Source organism: Mixophyes fleayi, chromosome 11, assembly GCF_038048845.1.
Source record: "Mixophyes fleayi isolate aMixFle1 chromosome 11, aMixFle1.hap1, whole genome shotgun sequence".
NCBI lineage: Eukaryota > Metazoa > Chordata > Amphibia > Anura > Limnodynastidae > Mixophyes > Mixophyes fleayi.
In genome coordinates, this window is record NC_134412.1 from 51,311,354 (window position 1) to 51,331,612 (window position 20,259).

At 39.8% G+C, this 20,259-nt stretch overlaps 1 protein-coding gene across 3 annotated transcripts in view; it reads right to left on the reverse strand.

The window, feature by feature from the left end:
• TRIM29 (tripartite motif containing 29) overlaps positions 1 to 20,259 on the reverse strand; it is a 67,221-nt gene that overhangs the window by 42,965 nt on the left and 3,997 nt on the right. For all 3 annotated transcript variants that reach the window (XM_075190815.1, XM_075190816.1, XM_075190814.1), the window contains exon 2: positions 13,702 to 13,797. In XM_075190815.1, coding sequence (XP_075046916.1) covers positions 13,702 to 13,797 — 96 coding nt within the window. The remainder of the gene's footprint in view (positions 1 to 13,701; positions 13,798 to 20,259) is intronic.

Genomic DNA, 20,259 nt, shown 5'->3' on the forward strand with positions numbered 1-20,259 from the left:
AGAATCTTCGGATTTCTAATGCCTTCCATGTGTCTTTACTCAAACCTCTTATTATCAACCGTTTCTCAAATCCTCCCTCAGCTCCGCAGCCAGTTCAAGTTCATCAGGAGGAGGATTTTGAGATTACTGAGGTACTAGACGCAAAAATTTCGCGAGGAGTCCTCCGTTTCCTCGTTCATTGGAAGGGCTTTGGTCCTGAGGAGCGCTCTTGGATCAAAGCTGAAGATCTGAATGCTCCTGCCCTTTTGAAGAAGTTCTACTCCAAAAATCCGGACAAGCCCGGTTCCAGGCGTTCTGTGCCCACCTTTAAAAGGGGGGGTACTGTCACTCACCGTACTGTGAGTGCCTCTTCCCGGACATTTAGGAACCGTGGCCGTCCTCCATCCTGAGGGTCTGCGCATGCGCAGCCCTTTCCTATACTTCAGTGTATGTCCCTTTAACTCAATTGGCAGATCAGGCAACACTCCCTATATTAAGCACCTGTGGTCAACACCACGTTGCCTGATCTTGGAGTCTCATTCCCCATGAAGGTGTTCCTGTGTTTCCTCGTTTATTCAGCCCAGCTGATTCCTGTGGTTTCCAAACCACTTCTACCTCTGTGGTTTCCAAACCACTTCTACTACTGTGGTTCCCATACCACTTCTACCATCTACTGTATCATCGTGACTGTGAGCTGATTCCTATCCGCTGCCTCCGTGCACTACAGTCTTCTAACCACTTCAACTCTACCTTGAATCTTTTGGACTGTTAGCTGATGCCTATCCGCTGCCTCCGTGCACTACAGTCTTTCATTCACATCCACTCACCTGTTCATGATTGTGACTGCTAGCTGATTCCTATCCGCTGCCTCCGTGCACTACAGTCTTCAACCTGCAACCCGTCTGTGTTTCATCGTGACTGTTTAGCTGATTCCTATCCGCCGCCTCTGTGCGCTTCAGTCTTCAGCCCTTGTCAACTCTCCCGTGTTTCCTGGAGTCTGCTGCCACTATTGCTACCCGCTACTCTCCGTGATCAACTGTTCCAGTTCAACTCTGCTCTGGTGTCCCATCGTTACTGCACCTGCTGGTTGCTATTGGCTACCTCCGTGTTCCCGCAGAGACCCGCTGCTGTTACTTCTCAGCGCTACGCATCCATCTACTGCTGATCCGCTCTCCACGCCTTCCTGGGTTCCCTGCTGGTCTACCTACCTGTGCGCTGCACCTGCTAGACTACCGCTTCACCCATCCAGGGACTTTGCATCCTGCCGGCCTCCTGCCGTTCAGGTATCTCTGCACTTCTGTCTGACTGCCTTCTCCTGAACCACGGTATGCATACTTCCCATTGACTGTGCTGTGTATTGCATACCTTGCTGGACTGTGTTGGTTCTCCTCTGGAGTGTACTATCCGCTGAGTCTATTGCCATCATTGACTGTGTTATCTCATGCTGGATTACGTCAAGAGACTTTCTATATTGGCAGTGTTGTTCAGTCATTTATACATTTATATTGTGCATATTACTGTGGATCAAAGTCAAGGTGCCCGTGTATATATTGTGTTGCAGTCTCTCCCCGTGCACCTCCTCACATATATATTCAGTGGTACAACTTGCTAGTGGCAGACCACTGACCCCTGTTTCCAGTTTCACCTGCTCCAGTATCCTCTCACATAGCAGTGGTACAACTTGCTAACGCAGACCACTGACTCCCCGGATACCTCCACTTGGATTCCATTCCTTCACTCAGACAGCGGTACAACTTGCTATCCGCAGACCGCTGACTCTCATCACCTCCTCGTTCTGTTGGACATTCCTCCTCACTATAGCAGTGGTACAACTTGCTACCGCAGACCACTGACTACCTTCACGTGTCCTTTGTCCATACAGTTCCTCGTGTATTACTACCTCCATATTGCCAGTGCTGCTAGTCATAGACTTTCCTGAGCATCTCATCATCTGCTATTTCCTGTTCCGTGATCACCCTGCTACCAGAGTACCATATTGCCACCTATACTGCTCTGGTAAGCCTATCACCTGGTGATCCCTGGGTAAAGACTCCTAGTGCCCGTGACACTTTATTTTTATACTGAAATTTAAAGTTGATCTAGGACATGCCCTACCTCAACTATAAATATGTCTCCACATTTTAAATTGACATCCCCCTCTAATACAACATGGTTTTGCCCAGGTGCATTTATTATGCTTTGCTCTCCTTAATGACTCAGACCCTTAATCTTTAATGAAAAGGCAATTTTACTCTGAATGGTGGGTAAAATAGATGTATAACAATAAAATTGTAATTATATAATGACAAAAGTACCAAAATTACAAAAACAAGATTATATTGTACACATGGGACATTTAAATGACCTACTATACACTTAGACCTGACTTTAACATGCACAGGGAAACCTTAGCAAGCAGGGTTTACCAACTGAGCAGAAAGACAATATAAAAACAAAATTAGGATTGTACTTAATTGTGCACATAGCACAAAAGCAGGCATAAAGATATTAAATTAGGTGGACTAATTTGTAAATGGCAGTCTAGTCATAATTAATCCACAGTCTTCAAAAGTTTTTCATTTTTAGTTCAAACTTGCCCACTCTCCCGGAATGTCCGTGAGACTCCCGAATTCCAGGTAGGTTTCCCACCCTTCAAGGAGAGCAGGCCATTGTCCCGCATCCTGCCAATTCCTATGAAGAGAGCAGGATGGCGTCATTCACCGCGAATTGAAGCATTTTGACACCACCCCGCGGTCACCTCATTGCGCTGTGGGGCCAAAATGATGCAATTCACCGCTCCCTGCCTCCATCCGTCCCCACACTTGACTTCCCCTCCCCTCTGGCTGCCATTTGTATGCTGGTGCTTGTAGTTCTACAAGCACCAGTATGCCCAGACTGTTAATGGCAGCCCAATCTGGCTAGGACTTGTAGTTCCACTAACTAAAATGGTGTTTTATACTTTTTCATTCTACTTTTTTCACTGTATTACCCTACACCCACTGCCCCAGTGGTGTAAGAAGAGCGCTGGGCTGGGTCTTCCTAGAAGGGGGGACTGCACAATTGTTTGGCTGACCCCACTCCCTAGGGAATTCAGCCCAGTGAACAGCCTGGGGTTGGCTTTTCATTATGTTAGGGGACCCCTGCTGTTGTCTCCCTGCTATAGTGCCACCCACCTCGACTAATAGGCCTAGTGCTGGTTTTCATGAAAGTGGGGGGACCTCACACTTTTTTTCCCTCAAATGTCATAGAAACCAGCAGTAGCCTGGCAGCACTAGGGTTCATAGTGTTTACATGGGGAGACCCAACACTTTTTTTAAAAAAAAAATAATTTCCCTATTTTTAACAGTATACAGTCGGCAGGTCCGGCAACTGTATCGCGGCCGGACCAGCTCGCATTGCCCTCTAAATGTCGGCAGTATGATTGTCTGCATTTTCACTGTCAGCAATTACATTTTTAGTATTTTATATGTGTCCAGATTTCATTCATGTAGGTATTTAGGCTGTCTGTGTTTTTTGCATGTCAGTGTTTACAACATTAGGTATTTCCTACTTGTCAGTATTTTAAGTGCCGGCATTTTAGTGTTAGTATTCTTTGTGTCTGTATTATTTGCGTCTGAAATATGATTACCACCCATAGTTTCAACCTCAGAGAAATACTTAACTAGAGTTTTCACAATGCAGTATATAAGTGCAACTGGAAATAACAGAGCTGTATATAAACTCTTTGTTGCTATGGATGGTAGTATACTATTACAGCATACAAAATAGGTAGATTTTTTAATTCAAGTCCATTTTGCACCGTATTTAATTTGACTACATTAATTCCAAATGACCATTCTCATTCCATAATGTATAAGTGTAGTCCTATTACCACATGGCCTGTACTTATTACCTTAAAATGATTGTGCATCTCATAGAAATGTCAATGGAGATCCAAATTAAAACCTTATTTACTGTACATTCATTACAAAGTTGCTAAATAGTCATTTAATATCCAAGCTTGTAACACTTCTAATTCCTATATAAAAAACATTCCTGCATAAAGATTATAGGAATGAATATATATGCTATGTACAAAAATATGATTTTTTAATTAGCTGATCGATATCACTTATGAAGCCGGCTAGGAAGACAAAGCAATTCACATTGGTTTCATTTGGCATACAAAATATGCAAAATCCTTTCTTCATGCCGAGTAAAAAAAAAATACTAATTGCCATATTTTTTGACTGTTGTTCATGTACAGGGAGTAAGACACATAAATGAAAATACTTTCCTCATACTTTGTATGAGGAAATGTTACATAGAAACCCATATATCAAAAGTGCTTTAAACTTTTTAAAAATCATCATCACCAACATTTATTTATATAGCGCCAGCAAATTGTATAGTGCTTTACAATTGGGAACAAACATAGTGATAAAACAATACTGTGTAATACAGACAGACAGAGAGGTAAAAAGGCCCTGCTCACAAGCTATCAATCTATGGGACAATGGGAGTTTGATACCTAAGGTTATTGCTACATATTGCTTATTGGTTCAGCCAGAATGCAAAAAGTAAAAAGTGCTTAGTGGGCTATATGATCAAGTCACATAGCAATGTTGGTCAAAGGGCTTCTGTCTTGGGTTAACTGTGTAAAGAGTGGTAATAGGGTAACCTAGAGAAGCTAAGAGGGTTGTTGAAAATCTTATTGCGTGTTGGAGGGAATTGCACAAAGTGGGTGCCGCCTCGAACAAGTCCTGTAACCGAGAATAGGAGCATATAATGAGAGTAGATGAGAGATGTTCCTCTTGTGCAGAATGGAAGCATCTAGTTGGGAGAAATTTTGAGATAAGTGAGGAGATGTATGTAAGTGCAGTTTTGTTGATGGCCTTGTATGTTATTAGAAGTATTTTATATTGGATTTGGGCAGGGGCAGGCTGGCCTGGGGGGCAGGGGGTTATCTGGGCAGGTCCCATAGTGGTCTACCTTGGGCTGGGTCACAGGCCACCTGCATTTATTTTTCATTTAAAATAGGCTGCTGAGTCGAGTCTTGCCCCCCAGGCTAAAGCTTGCCAGCCCTCCCCTGGATTTGGGGAAAAACAGGCAAACAATGTAGAGACTGACAGAGTGGCTCAGCAGATGAAGAATGATTTGCAAGGAAAATCAGTCTCGCCGCTGCATGCAAAATAGATTTTAGGGGAAGATTAGTAAGGAAGAAATTGCAATAATCGATGAAGGACATGAAGTGTAAATTAATTCAAGTTTTTGCAGTGTCTTATGTGAAATATGTGCATATTCTAGAAATGTTTTTTAGATGTATGTAACATGATATAGATATAGTCAATGTGAGGAACAAAGGATAGTTCTGAGTCAAGGATCACACCTAGGCAGCGAGCTTGTGAGGTGGGATTTATGGTCATGTTGTCAACAGATATAGAAGGTAACTTTTGTTGGCAGGTGGGATTATTATTAACATTGTTTTTGAAAGATTGAGTTGGTGAGAGGACATCCAAAATGAAATGCAAAAAGACAGTCAGTAACACAAACCAACACAGACAGTGAGATAATTAATGATTCATTAAGAGACATAAACAGCGATTTTGTGTGCATAATCTGCACAATTACTCTGCACATGCGCACAACCGGACCATATGCAACAGAAAGCAGCAACATTTAATTAAACTTCAAGCGCAAAAAACATTTACTACAGCCTATAATTTCAGGGAGGGAACGGGGTGGGGAAGGGGTGTATGCATGTATTCAATGTACAGTAAGAGTGTGCCAAGCTCATGTACACGCAGCAGCGTCCGATTAAAGCTCTCAGGTACTGGCTTTTCAACAGTATCTCTTGCTCCAGCTACAGGTATAGTCTAAGTGCCGATTACTAGTGATGTCGGCTGAGTATGTGTGCTAAGACACGTGTTTGCAATCAGGAGCAACTGTAAAACTGTATTTTATGTACAGTAGTCATTTATATCATACTAATAAATGTATGTCATGGAAATGAAAAAAAAACTTTAACTGTGACATTAATTGAATACTTTTTTTTATCTGTGCGTTCTTTTATAAGTTTATAATCCACAGAGACATTGGATGTGTCCTGTAGTGACCTGTCTAGTAGAGCAGCAAGGTTACACCAGTATTCATCACCACATGTATCTTCACTCCCGCTCCTTGCTGAGTTCGTTGTGCATACACATGATTTACGTTCATCCGCATAGTGATGATGCTGAAATCCAAAGGAGCTTATTAATTTTCCAAGAGAAGTGTTATAGATAGAGAATAGCAAGGGGCCAAGTACTGCGCTTTGTGGTACTCCAACTGATAAAGGAAGAGGAGCCGAGCTCCACAGAAATGAACATTAAAGTATAGCCCAGACCAGGCCCGGCGCTCTCATTAGGCAAGGTTAGGCACTTGCCTAGGGCGCCGGGCTCTGGAGGGCGCTCTCCAGAATGAAAATTACTTTAAAACTGTGCGGCGACCGCTGACCATACCTGTCACGGCCGCCGCACAGCATTCAGATGCACGGGAGAGGGGGGAAGAGGCTATTGCTCACCACCGCCGCCTCTCTGCTCCGTCTTCTCCCCTCCACTCACTAGTGTCAGTGAGTGGAGGGGAGGAGACGGAGCAGAGAGGCGGCGGTGGTGAGGTAAGGCTGATTTTTGCGTGGTGGGGGGGCGCCGATTTTTTTCAAAATGCCTAGGGCGCCATGGACCCTAGCACCGGCCCTGGCCCAGACACAGATACAATTATCATATCCCTAACCCCTTTGTCACTGAGGCTCTTCTCACCCCTGTGCTGAGCTTATTTTGGCACTTTTTGGACTGGTCACATTTCAACATAATTATCAGTACTTTGTTTATACAGTAATCACAGAAACACCTTGCTTTACATTTTCAGGTAGTAATGACCATGGTGATACACATTAAAACCTTATTTACATTATTTACTGTAAATTCAGTGAGACCTTGTAAAGTATCTAAACAGCAATTAAACATGTAAACCCTTCAGGCCTGATTCATTAAGGAATGCAAAGTAAACGCAATATGCAAATATTTTTAAATTGGACAGGAATTGCATGGAAGTACGCCCATATTGAAGCACAAGTGTATCTGAAGATAAATTTCTAATTGAATATGATTATAAGTACACTCCCCCTATAAGGCACTTGCTGTATGCAGACACAGCACACTGCAGAATACATACAATGCATATGTATGTTTATATATATATATATATATATATATATATATATATATATATATATATATATATATATATATATAATCATCAGCCCATCAGAAGGCACAGATAAAATAATACATAAAAGACATTAAGACCTATTAATAATATAATCATTAATAAAAATACATTGAAAAATAAAATTAACTTTTTTTTATATGACATACATTTATCAGGATGTTAGTAAAGTCTACTGTACACAGTACATTTTTACAGTTGCTCTTAATTGTAAAGACAGGTTCTGGCATGCATAAATGTCAGTCGTCACCTGAACTGTAGCTGGTGCAAGTGATACGGCTAAAAATCACGCACCCTAGGGATGCACAGAGCTTAAATCAGACTGATGTGTGCGCCCGGACTTAGCACGCCCTTACTGTACATTGGCTACTTACATACACCACTTCCCTCACCAGTTCTGCCTTTGAAATTGTAGGCAGTCGAAAGTGTCATTTGCGTTTGAAGATAAATTACATACACTCACATTCACTGGCGTGTAGTTCGTTTCTGAGCATGCACAGAAACAGACAAAATACGGCACTTATCTGGATTTATATTTCTTAAATGAATACGGCCATTCATTTGTAATGCTTATAATGTGTGCATCCAAAAACATTCTTGCCATTTAAAGGAATGCATATATATTAGAAATGTGCACCAGCGACTTTTGATGTCTCCTGTTTTGTGTTTTGGATTCGGATTTTCGTGATGTTTTGGGTTCGGATTTGTTTTGCAAAACACCTGCCGAAAGGTTTTGGTTCGGATTTAAGGTTTTGGATTCGGATTTTTTTGAAAAAAGCATAAAAACTTCACAAATCAAGTTTTTGGGCTTATTTTCACTCCTACGCTATTATTAACCTCAATAACATTCAATAACAAGCATTTCCACTAATTTACAGTGTATTCTGAACACCTCACAATATAGTTATTAGTCCAAAATGTTGCAACGAGGTATTTTTTTAGACTGCGTAGTGGAGTGGTCCCCACAATATAATTTAAAAACCCTGAACTTGTATTATTCGCACCAATAAATGTATCTGGACTGCATAGAGGAGTGGTTACCACAATATATATAATAAGAAAACCATCAACTGGTATGAATCGCACCAATAAATGTATCTGGACTGCGTAGAGGAGTGGTCACCACAATATAATAAGAAAACCATCAACTGGTCTGAATCGCACCGAATAATGTACCTGGACTGCGTAGAGGAGTGGTCACCACAATATAATTAAAAAACCCTGAACTTGTATGATTCGCACCAATAAATGTATCTGGACTGCGTAGAGGAGTGGTCACCACAATATAATAAGAAAACCATCAACTGGTCTTAATTGCACCAAAAAAATTACCTGGACTGCGTAGAGGAGTGGTCACTCACCACAATATAAATTAAAAACCCTGAACTTGTATGAATCGCACCAATAAATGTATCTGGACTGCGTAGAGGAGTGGTCACCACAATATAATAAGAAAACCATCAACTGGTCTGATTCGCACCAATAAATGTATCTGGACTGCGTAGAGGAGTGGTCACCACAATATAATAAGAAAACCATCAACTGGTCTGAATCGCACCGAATAATGTACCTGGACTGCGTAGAGGAGTGGTCACCACAATATAATTAATAAAAAACCCTCCACGGCTCTGAATTCCCCAAAAAAAAATTCTGGACTGCGTAGTGGGGTGGCCCCGGTACTAAATTTGATACCGGGGCCACAATATAATAAATAGTTACACCCTCATCTGGTCAGAATTCCACCAAACAAGTATCTGGACTGCGTAGTTGGGTGGCCCCGGTACTAAATTTGATACCGGGGCCACAATATAATAAATAGTTACACCCTCAACTAGTCAGAATTCCACCAAACAAGTATCTGGACTGCGTAGTGGGGTGGCCCCGGTACTAAATTTGATACCGGGGCCACAATACCTCCTCCAAGTTCCAAGTGTAGTGTTTATAACATATTAACACTACACTAATTCTAGCACGTCAAACCCTCTTGTTTTAAATAATGACAGGGCATTTAACTTTTGATTAAATTTTTGGAATTTGTTGACATTTTCTTTTACTTTTTGAACATGGCAAACGACTGTTGAATGGTCACATAATGCCAAAAAAATAGTTGCAAGATGGAATTGTCCTTGGGCCCTCCCACCCACTCTTATGTTGTTGAAATAGGACATGCACACTTTAACAAACCAATCATTTCAGCGACAGGGCCTACCAAACAACTGTGGCTGAAATGATTGGTTTGTTTGGGCCCCCACACCAAAAAAACAGTTTATCTCTCCCTGTACAAACTAAACAGGCTCTACTGAGGAAAGATGTCGTCCTCATCCTCAACCTCTGATTTCTCTCCCCCTACAGTGTGTACTTTCTCCTCCTCACACATTATCAATTCGTCCCCGCTGGACTCCACAACCACAGGTCCCTCTGTACTATCTGGAGGGCAGTGCTGTAGTTCATTGAGGAATTGATTATTCATTTTTATAAACATCATTTTTTCAACGTTGTGAGGAAGCAACCTCCTTCGCCGCTCACTGACCAGGTTCCCCGCTGCACTAAAAACTCTTTCCGAGTACACACTAGAGGGGGGAAAACTCAGGTAAAATAGAGCCAGTTTGTACAGGGGCTTCCAAACTGCCTTTTGGAGTTCTAGCACGTCACTACATCTAGTTAATTTAGATTGCAAGGCTTGTAAATACTTTGAAGATAAAAAAAAGCAGGCTGCACAGACTGTGGAGCTAGAAAGTGAAATTAAATGGACCACGTTACTTTGGTGGCTATCTATGCCCCCCCCCCCCCCGCCCTACACTTGTAGTTGAATATAAATAAAGCAGCCTGCATAGACTGTAGAACTAGAAATTAAAATATACAAAGAAATGGACAAAGGCAGTTTGGTATCTGTCTGCATCAGATCCCATCTCCACTAGGAGTAAAATAGAAAACTATTCAGCCGTTATATAATCTAGAATATAAATAAAAATTGAGAAAGGCAATTTGGTATCTGTCTGCATCATAATCATCAACATCCTCCTCAGCGCCAGCTACATCAATATCCTCCTCCCGGTGTACAACATTCACACCTTCATTAGCCAAATCTGTAACTGGACTGTGGGTGATCCTTCCAGCATATGCAGAGGGCGTGCTGCAAATGCTGGATGGAGTCACCTCTTCCCGTACAGTGATGGGAAGGTCAGGGTTCACAACCAACAACACCCTTGGTCTCGCCTTGGGGATTTGTGATGTCATCTGTTTAGAAGGCAGAGTTCTTTGCTGTTTTGTTGTTGTTGCTGACAGCATAACTCTCTTAAATTTTTTGTAGGTGGGGGAGGAGGAGGGCTTAGATCCTTGGGTGAAGCTGGACCACTAGTCATGAACACGAGCCAGGGCCTAAGCCGTTCCTTGCCACTACGTGTCGTAAATGGCATATTGCCAACTTTACGTTTCTCCTCAGATGATTTTGAGTTTCTCTTTTTGCTATTTTTTGAGAACTTGGGCTTTTTGGATTTTACATGCCCTGTACTAGGAGATTGGGCATCGGGCTTGCCAGACGACGTTGATGGCATTTCATCGTCTATGTCATAACTAGTGGCAGGAGCTTCAGCATTAGGAGGAAGTGGGTCTTGATCTTTCCCTACTTTATACTCCAAATTTTGGTTTTCCATTATATGTAGCACAAGAGAGCGTACCCCTAAGCCACACACACTCGGCAAAGCCTTTAAAAATTATATGCGGCACAGGAGAGTACCACTGGACTTATACTGCTGAATCAGTGAACTTTGTAATAGCAGTACCACTGGACTTATACTGCTGAATCAGTGAACTTTGTAATAGCAGTACCACTGGACTTATACTGCTGAATCAGTGAACTTTGTAATATATCAGTACCACTGGACTTATACTGCTGAATCAGTGAACTTTGTAATATATCAGTACCACTGGACTTATACTGCTGAATCAGTGAACTTTGTAATAGCAGTACCACTGGACTTATACTGCTGAATCAGTGAACTTTGTAATAGCAGTACCACTGGACTTATACTGCTGAATCTGTGAACTTTGTAATATATCAGTACCACTGGACTTATACTGCTGAATCTGTGAACTTTGTAATATTTCAGTTCCACTGGACTTCTACTGCTGAATCAGTGAACTTTGTAATATATCAGTACCACTGGACTTATACTGCTGAATCATTGAACTATGTAATATCAGTACCACTGGACTTATACTGCTGAATCAGTGAACTTGGTAATATTGCAGTACCAATGGGCTTATACTGCAGGATTGGTTTTGCAAATTTTGTTGTAATTAATTTTTTTTTGTATTTTTTTGATAACTTTTTTTTAATTTTTTAAACACTTGGGAATAATGGGGAAATAACTATGCCCTTAGAAGCACAGAGCACAGCACACAGCACCACTGGACTGATACTGCAGAACACAGCACAGCACAGCACAGAACTAAACAGCACAGCACGAGATCTACCAGGACAGAGGACCACCTAACACACCCTCCCTCTACCCTGATCAATGCCCGAGTGAAGATGGCGGCGACTAGCGGGGAATTTATAGGTTCCGAGTATCGCGAGATCCGACAGCGGGATTATCAGAGCCTCGGTTTCAAGTTTTCATTTGGCGCCAATACCCGGATCTGTCTCGGCTCCGACTCGGATCGGCAACGTTCTGGTGGGCTCGGATTCAGGAAACCTGAGTGCGCTCATCTCTAATATATATATGAGATATGTAACAATTTTATTTCTTAATTAGCTGATACATATCATATATGATGCAAGTTAGGATGACAAAGCAATTCACCTTGGTTTCATTAGACACATAAAACATGTAAAGACATTTCTTTATGTTTAATACTAAATAATACTAATTGGCATTTACCCAAGACCATTGTACGCCTGCAGCTGTACTTTTAAAAAATAGTTTTGCTCTTATTCATGTATAGGAAGTGAGACACCTAAATGAAAATATTTCCTCATACTTTCAAAAATGTTACATACAAGCCCATGTATCACAAGTGCTAGAAAACAATTAAATATGCTATAGCTCAGGCATTGAGAAATGACTAGAAAAGCTTTTTGGGCTGGTCAAATTCCCTTCCCCATGCTGGACTCCTTGGTGTTTTCTGTAGTGCAATGTGTTATTGCCACCACAAATGATCACCAAACAATAACTATTAAAGGGACCGTATCTTTAGAAACAAGGGCATTTTCTCTTTTTTAAAATGAGGGTACACCTGAGATGAAGGAGGGCACAGAATGTGTTTAGATTATTGTAAATTAATCTTTGACAGAAATATAATGGAAAAAAATATATAAAAATATTATTTTCCTTTGGACTAATGTTAATTATTTTTGCATACAACTAAATAAGTATTTATGTCCTGACCTAAATACTTATTAAATTTTTTCGACCAACTTATAAAACGGGACTGCTCAGTAATTATTATGGAGATTCTAAGGGTGCCACGGACTGCAGAAGTTTGGGAACCACTGCCTTATGCCATATATAAAGCAGTATGATTTTCTCTCTTAGATGCCAGTCTACACATTATGTTAATTTTCTGTAACTTGAATAATGCAAAAGCAAGTTACAGATAGAGAGCTATTATTTTAAACAAATGGTGCAATCAAACATTCCAACAACATTTCATTATTATATTAGTAACACTATGAAGTAGGCCGGGTGAGTACCAGGGGCGCACGGAGGATTTTTGGGGGGGGGGGGGTTTCTCCCCGCCGACCCCCCAAAAAAACCCAAAAAACGAGAGAGAGCTGCGGGCGCATGCGCAGCAGCTCCGTTTCGCCAGCGCTGTCCTATACAGCAGCCGCGGCGCTGTCTAAGAAGCGTCTACGGCGGTGCTGTATACAATACAGCACCGCCGCAGACGCTTCTTTGACAGCACCGGGGCTGCTGTATAGGACAGTGGCCACTTAGTTAGCGGAGGGGGGGCGTTTCTAGAGACTCAGAAACCCCCCCTGCGTGCGCCACTGAGTACAGTGTGATTAATTATACCCTCCTCATTGGCATCAGATTGGGCCTTTAGTGAAGCTAATGATAATCCAACTGTATATGGGAACATCTTAAAGAAGCAGGCAGCATAACATAAGATTCAAAGGCAGGAAATAAAGGAAGAAAGTCACTTTGATGCTAGTGATAATACAAAATTGCATTTTTGACAAGTTCATTACTGCTTGGTGTAAATATATGTCTTAATAGGTGCACCTCCCCACCCAACTGAAAGTAGATGTAAAATCCTATGCTTTAGCAGACGAAGGAAAACTCTCCGCAATTATCTACATTGTTAGAAAAACTCTTTTCAAGCTCTATCATGAGCTTAGATGTCTCTGATAAAAAAATGATCTATATAAAACTTTGGTATTGAATCTGCCTCTGTTGCAGGCTCAGCAGATGGCTGCGTAAAATGTAATAAAACAGAAAAATCAAAACCTGAAAGAGACTATGTTTTACTTACCCTGACACGGTCTTTCTCTTTGTGCCATCTCTCCACTTCATCATCCACATCAAGCAGCTGGAGATGAAGCTGTTCCTGGATTTCAGACAGTTCGGTCTTTAATGGAGAAAGCAAAGGGGAATTAGTCCCAATTTATTATTATCAGATTAAAGTTCTAAACACATGACTGTCAGCAAAGCAGAATTAACATTTGAAAAATATTTTAGGTCTATAGCTAAAAACAAATGACAAAATAATGATGACAGGGAACATACCGTATACTTTTTACTGGTTAGACAACTGTATAAAAACATGGAAATTATTTATATAATGTGATATAATGTTATTTCAAATGTAACTTCTCTTTAGCATTTTTTAAATTTATTACAGTATTTATTTATTTATTTATTTAGAGAATGTATTACAATAGTAGTTATATATAGCATTTTTTTACAGCACCATCTATTTTCAAATGAACAATTTAATATTTAAAGGAATGAAAAGGGTGAAACTCATGACAAGAATGCAACTATATACTTCCGCAAGACAATCATCCACATATGTATTATTTCACCTTAAGCCTTTTTGTGGCATTTGAAGTCTGAGTGTTGGCTGGGCCAGTTAAGTACCTGATATTGCTTAACATCACTATACTGTCGACTCAAAAGCTATGACTCAACTCTTATATACTAGTCATCAGATATGGCTCAGTCTCTTTATACTAGTGCCAGATGTGTTTAGTCACCAGATACTGTATGACTTATCTATACAAGTCATCAAATATCGCTTAATTTCTCTTAGTCAGCACAGACTGCTCAGCCTTTTTGTCTTAGTCACCAATTATGGCTCTGAATATCTATACTAGTAACCAACTGTGGCTCAGTATTGTATACAAGCCAATCAGTCATTTAGCATGGACAATCATAAAGGGGATGTTTTACGGTGCAACAGAACTACTCCGGGACTCTAATCCACCACTGCCCACAATATATCTTGTCCTGTAGTAGTGAATGCTCACATGGTTTATATTACATTGAGTTGAGTGGTAAGTGACTTTCATTGCCCCTTTATCCAGCTATTTAGTACAAGTAACATGTAAACTTTGTTGGCCTTTCATTTTAGTTTAGCAGTTAGGATTGTGTGAGCCAAAATAACAACCATCATAGAATGCACAAATGTGGTTGGATCAGATTGGAATAATTCCTTTAGTGTTTTTCTGCAAAGAAAATCTGTAAATTACTGCAGCAGTTTATGCTTGTGATAATCCGTCTGATGGTAACATGACCCTCCTCAAGATTTGTTCATTCTGCCCACCCACTGCGTGACTAGATATGCCTTGGATGTATGCATGTGGCCAAAGTATAGACACATTTTGTTATTCAATGATTGGGCTGGATTCTTTGCTCTCTTCAAGTTCATCTTCAGACAACCTTTTGTACAGCTACATATCCCAGCTTGCTCTGCACTAATGTACTACAGCAAGGTACATTGAATCTTCTATTTTCTCTTAAACAATCAATTCCATCTGGCAGTATATACTGGATAACATTCATATATTTAGTTATAGCTTTATCTAATGCTGGCATCAATAATGTGTGCTGTATTAGTGTGAATAGTAGAATTGCAATTGTAGGATTCATAATTACTGTTCAAACTATCATTAAACATCTGATCAGATGTAAAGGGCAGGTTTCTGATTTTGTTACACATGTATAATATATAAGTGTTAATCTACTGTAGATAATATTATTAGCATTGTTGAGTAGTGATTATAACTTTTCAGTATTCATATTTGCCACTGTGTAACAATTTACTGAAGATTAAGAATGACATGGAGCTCCAAGTCATAGATCTTTATAGTCACAGAAGATTTGTCTTAAAATAGGGCTCCTTGCAGCCTTGTTTATAGCTTACCTTTGTCATGAGAGTAAAGGGGAATTTGGGCAGTCTTTATATTATGTGACACATTTGTACTTTTTTATGTTTTAAATATGTTAGTAAATTTTTGATTATAAATTTCCTTTCCAAAATATAATGTGTATTGAAAGTGCAAAAGGTGTCCTGATTAATGTAATCCTATGGGGGGTATTCAATCGACGGCGGGATCGCCGAAAATCCCGCGCTCTAAAAATTTTACCGTTAATACGGTAATCATGCTCGTAAATACCGTTAATACGGTAATTTACTCGCTGGATTTCAGCTCGCAGCTCAGGGAGCCACGAGCTGAAATCCAGCAAGATATTACCGTATTAACGGTAATATCTTTCGAGGGCGGGATTTTCGGCGATCCCGCCGTCAATTGAATACCCCCCTAATTGTCTGATTACTGCCACCTCACAGATGTGCACACATTAAGCTAAATAGCATATCTCATCTGGCAAGATGAGATCTCATTTTTTGGATGCAGAATTAAGCGCATTACTGTCGCTAGCCTGAGTTACACATGGATCACCATGATTCGACCAGCTCCTCTCATTGGAATGAGGGGGATGCTAAGAAATGAGTTTAGTACTTTTAGTTATTTTAGCTCCCACTCTAAACTGCACAATATTTAATATGTGTCTGTGGTTTAACTTTCAATATCATAATTCATGAGGAAAATAAATACATTTTGCTATACTATAAAAATATCATGTTTGTGGTGTTTTGAAAATATTTTCGACGTGGTATAAACACAGCCTTCATTTTGCTTTTAAAGTATTTGTATAAAAACATTATAAAACATGCCTGTCACCTAAACACAACATCACAATAAACAGATATTTAAATAGACAACACATAACTAAACTTATATTTGCTGTATGTTACAGAGGTATAGATTCTTCTATAGTCTGCCTTTTACAAGCCAGCATAAAGCGATTTTCTGGTCAGCTATAAATATTCATAAGTATTAATGAGAGTGCCAACAGCTCATGTACTAGCAGGAACATGCTCATTGTGTTCCTGAGGAACATCCTGTGACGTCAACAATCTTCAAGCTTTCAGTATATGCACTGATTAATCATAGCTAATTTAGCCCACTCTGACAGCTAATTGAAGTAATACCTAAGGCATTATGACACAGAAAGGGAAGGGCACAGTTTTATAGCTGATTTCTGTCAGTAATGTATAGTGAGTTAAAACTCCACATTACAACTAGGCTTTTACACAAGTTGTACTATATGTGATAGATCTTTCAGAGCTGCATAAAACATATGCTTTAAGAAGAATAAGAACATGTTTTAACTAGTTCACAATATGGTTGTACACATTAAAGGCCTCCAGGTGATGTGAGGTATAAAAAGTGGGGGCAGGGGGCTTGATGACGCAATATGGATCATAAAGTGGGAGGTGTAAAACATATGATGATGTAATTTGCTTTGTTACACCACTGCCCACTTGGTGTTCACGGATATATCGGGGCAAGGTGAGTGTACTGTACCGTCACGGCCCTATCCACTCAATGTTAGCAGAGGTGAGAGGGTTTGATGACTCAACTCTAATCTTCACATTACATTGTGTCAAAACCCTTCTGATAAAATAGCCTGGTCTCCAAGGAGTCTGTGACTGATCTTCACTTTTCTCCTATATTGCAAATATATTGATGTACATGCAAAATTTTTAGATTTTGCTGGAACAAATTATTTTTTTAAGGGTACTCCACTGTGTACTGAAGGAGAGGTCTATAGTGCAGAGAGATCCTGATTGTGAGGAAATATGCACAGTTTTTTCTGACACTTGGTACAGAGGCCTTCTATATATGTTCATCACGTGTGAATATGGAGCTTTTTAGAAGTGTGAAAGGATTTCTACAAATGATCACTTTCGGAAATGTGGTATAAAAGAAGAATTGATGGTATTAGCCCACTCTATGTGTGTGTTTAAAAACACTAGGGTGTTGTTGAACAAGCAATATTACACTATTGTTGCCTTCTTTTCTATGCCGGTCCTATATGTTCATCGTCTGATCAATGGAGTAGAGCCATGAATAACAGTGGACCATTATGATACAGATGACCTAGATGTATTAACTTTTAAAGTACGCAGATATAGAGTTGAATTAGACAATTAAATTCGGAAATATTACACTAGGACAGTGTTGGCTAACCTGTGACACTCCAGGTGTTGTGAAACTAAAAGTCCCAGCATACCCTTTCAGCAATAAGCTGCTATATATTGGCAAAGCATTCTGGGACATGTAGTTTCACAACACCTGGAGTGTCACAGGTTAGCCAACACTGCACTAGGAGGTGCTTTTTTCTTTCCTTGCCTTTTAATATAATGCTATAATTAAGCTATAGCTCATGCAGTAAGGGCACTTAAATTCAAATATTACAATGATATATTTTTACTTTTTCATCATATAGATCTAACTATACTTATTAATAGGCTTTCTCTATTAAAAAAAAATATGTAGTGACTTTGCAAAAGGCATTACAGTGAAAATAATAGCTAAGTACCAATTACAAAATATATGCAGCAACCACCCTCATTACAATTCCCTGTCCCCCAAAAGTAAATCTAAAATTTGCATTGTGCACATAACCAGTCACATTATTGTGAATTTCTTGCTCAAAATCAAAATGATTTAAAAAGCAAATAAATATTTGTCATAATAATATAACTTAGATAAATTAAGTTTATGCTACAATTAAATATGTCAGTCATGTTCAGCTATTTGCAAAAGGATTAGCATGTTAGGATAGAGATGCTTCTGTATCTAAACCAGCAGATTGTGAGTTACAGGCTTTCAGACTTGCGCTTTGTGGATTGGTAGATTCATACACAGGTAAATGGATTTATATAAAAGCAACTTAAGTAACTCGTTTTAGAGCTACACTATCTACTTTATTTTGTCATGTCTTAAATATAAATTATTCAATTTTGTATTAATAGCCCCTTAAACATTTGATAGAAAAATGATATTCATGTTGCCAATTTCTGTTGTCCTGTTCAACCAATTTTACTTGCTCCAGATATTTATGAAATATTTCTGACCATTATGTAAATGGTATGAATTTCCTGCTTTCAATTCCATCCAAAAGTATTACACCACCCTTAATTATTATCATAATTAGACTTCAGCATCCTGATTTGCATTCTGAATTGCTCTGAAGGGCCTGCCAAGGATAAGTATTTCTCCTGTTATGAGCACATTCAGTGGATAAGTTACATCCTGTTACTCATTACTGGCTTAATGCCACTACTGAAAGGAATTTCACTGAGAAACTTATATTGCCACTAATTTGATCCAACTGGTGAGATATTAAGTAGGACAGAGAGCAGAGTAAGTGAGTGATTTACAACAATCAGTATAGAAACAAGAGTCAGGAATTAGATTTACTTTGCTATGTTGAGTGTAAAACTGAATAAATTAAGAAGAGATCTATTCATTTCTAGAAATGTACAATGATAGCATTTCATGTCACTGACTTCGTGCCAAAAATACATAAAATAAAGTAGCAGTGAGTTTGTAACCCAAGGAAAGATATTTAGCATTGTGTTATACAGCATAAATTATATATGTTATATTTGATAATATAGTAAGAAATTTAATTTTGTCTATGAAATAAATGTGTCACTTGGCGTGATATAGGGAAGAGTGAGCATAGCTCATAAGTTTATTCTGTTAAGCAGATCTTATTTCAAGTAATTATATATATTTCAATTTGGTATGGCATAATTTAATATCTAAAATATGAATCTGATCTACTAATATATTTCAATTAACATGTTTTAGCCATCTTCTTTTTAAAATGGCATTTATTTCTTCTGGTCTAATTTGCATTCTTTACTTACATAATAGAAAAATAACTCCATTTATGTGTCCAGTGTCAGTGACCTCAGTCTCCTAAAAGCCTCACATTAGTCCAATGCCACCCAATTTAGTTGATGAAAAACAAGGGAAGGTCTATAGATATAATAGCAATAAACACAGAGATCACCCAAAAAGATGAGGTGAAAGTGGGACTGTGTGTCCCACTATGAGTGAGTTGTACTGTGAGAGATCCCTTAGCAGGGACTGTGTCCCTCCATGAGTAAGATGTACTGTGAGGGATCCCTTAGCAGGGACTGTGTCCCTCACTATGAGTGAGATGTACTGAGAGGGTTCCCTTAGCAGGGACTGTGTATTACTCCATGAGTGAGACGTACTGAGAGGGATCCCTTAGCAGGGACTGTGTGTCCCTCCATGAGTGAGATGTACTGAGAGGAATCCCTTAGCAGGGACTGTGTGTCCCTCCATGAGTGAGATGTACTGAGAGGGATCCCTTAGCAGTGACTATGTGTCCCTCCATGAGTGAGATGTACTGAGAGGGATCCCTTAGCAAGGACTGTGTGTCCCTCCATGAGTGAGATGTACTGAGAGGAATTCCTTAGCAGGGACTGTGTGTCCCTCCATGAGTGAGATGTACGTAGAGGGATCCCTTAGCAGGGACTGTGTGTTCCTCCATGAGTGAGATGTACTGAGAGGGATCCCTTAACAGTGACTGTGTGTCCCTCCATGAGTGAGATGTACTGAGAGGGATCCCTTAGCAGTGACTATGTGTCCCTCCATGAGTGAGATGTACTGTGAGGGATCCCTTAACAGGTTCTGTGTGT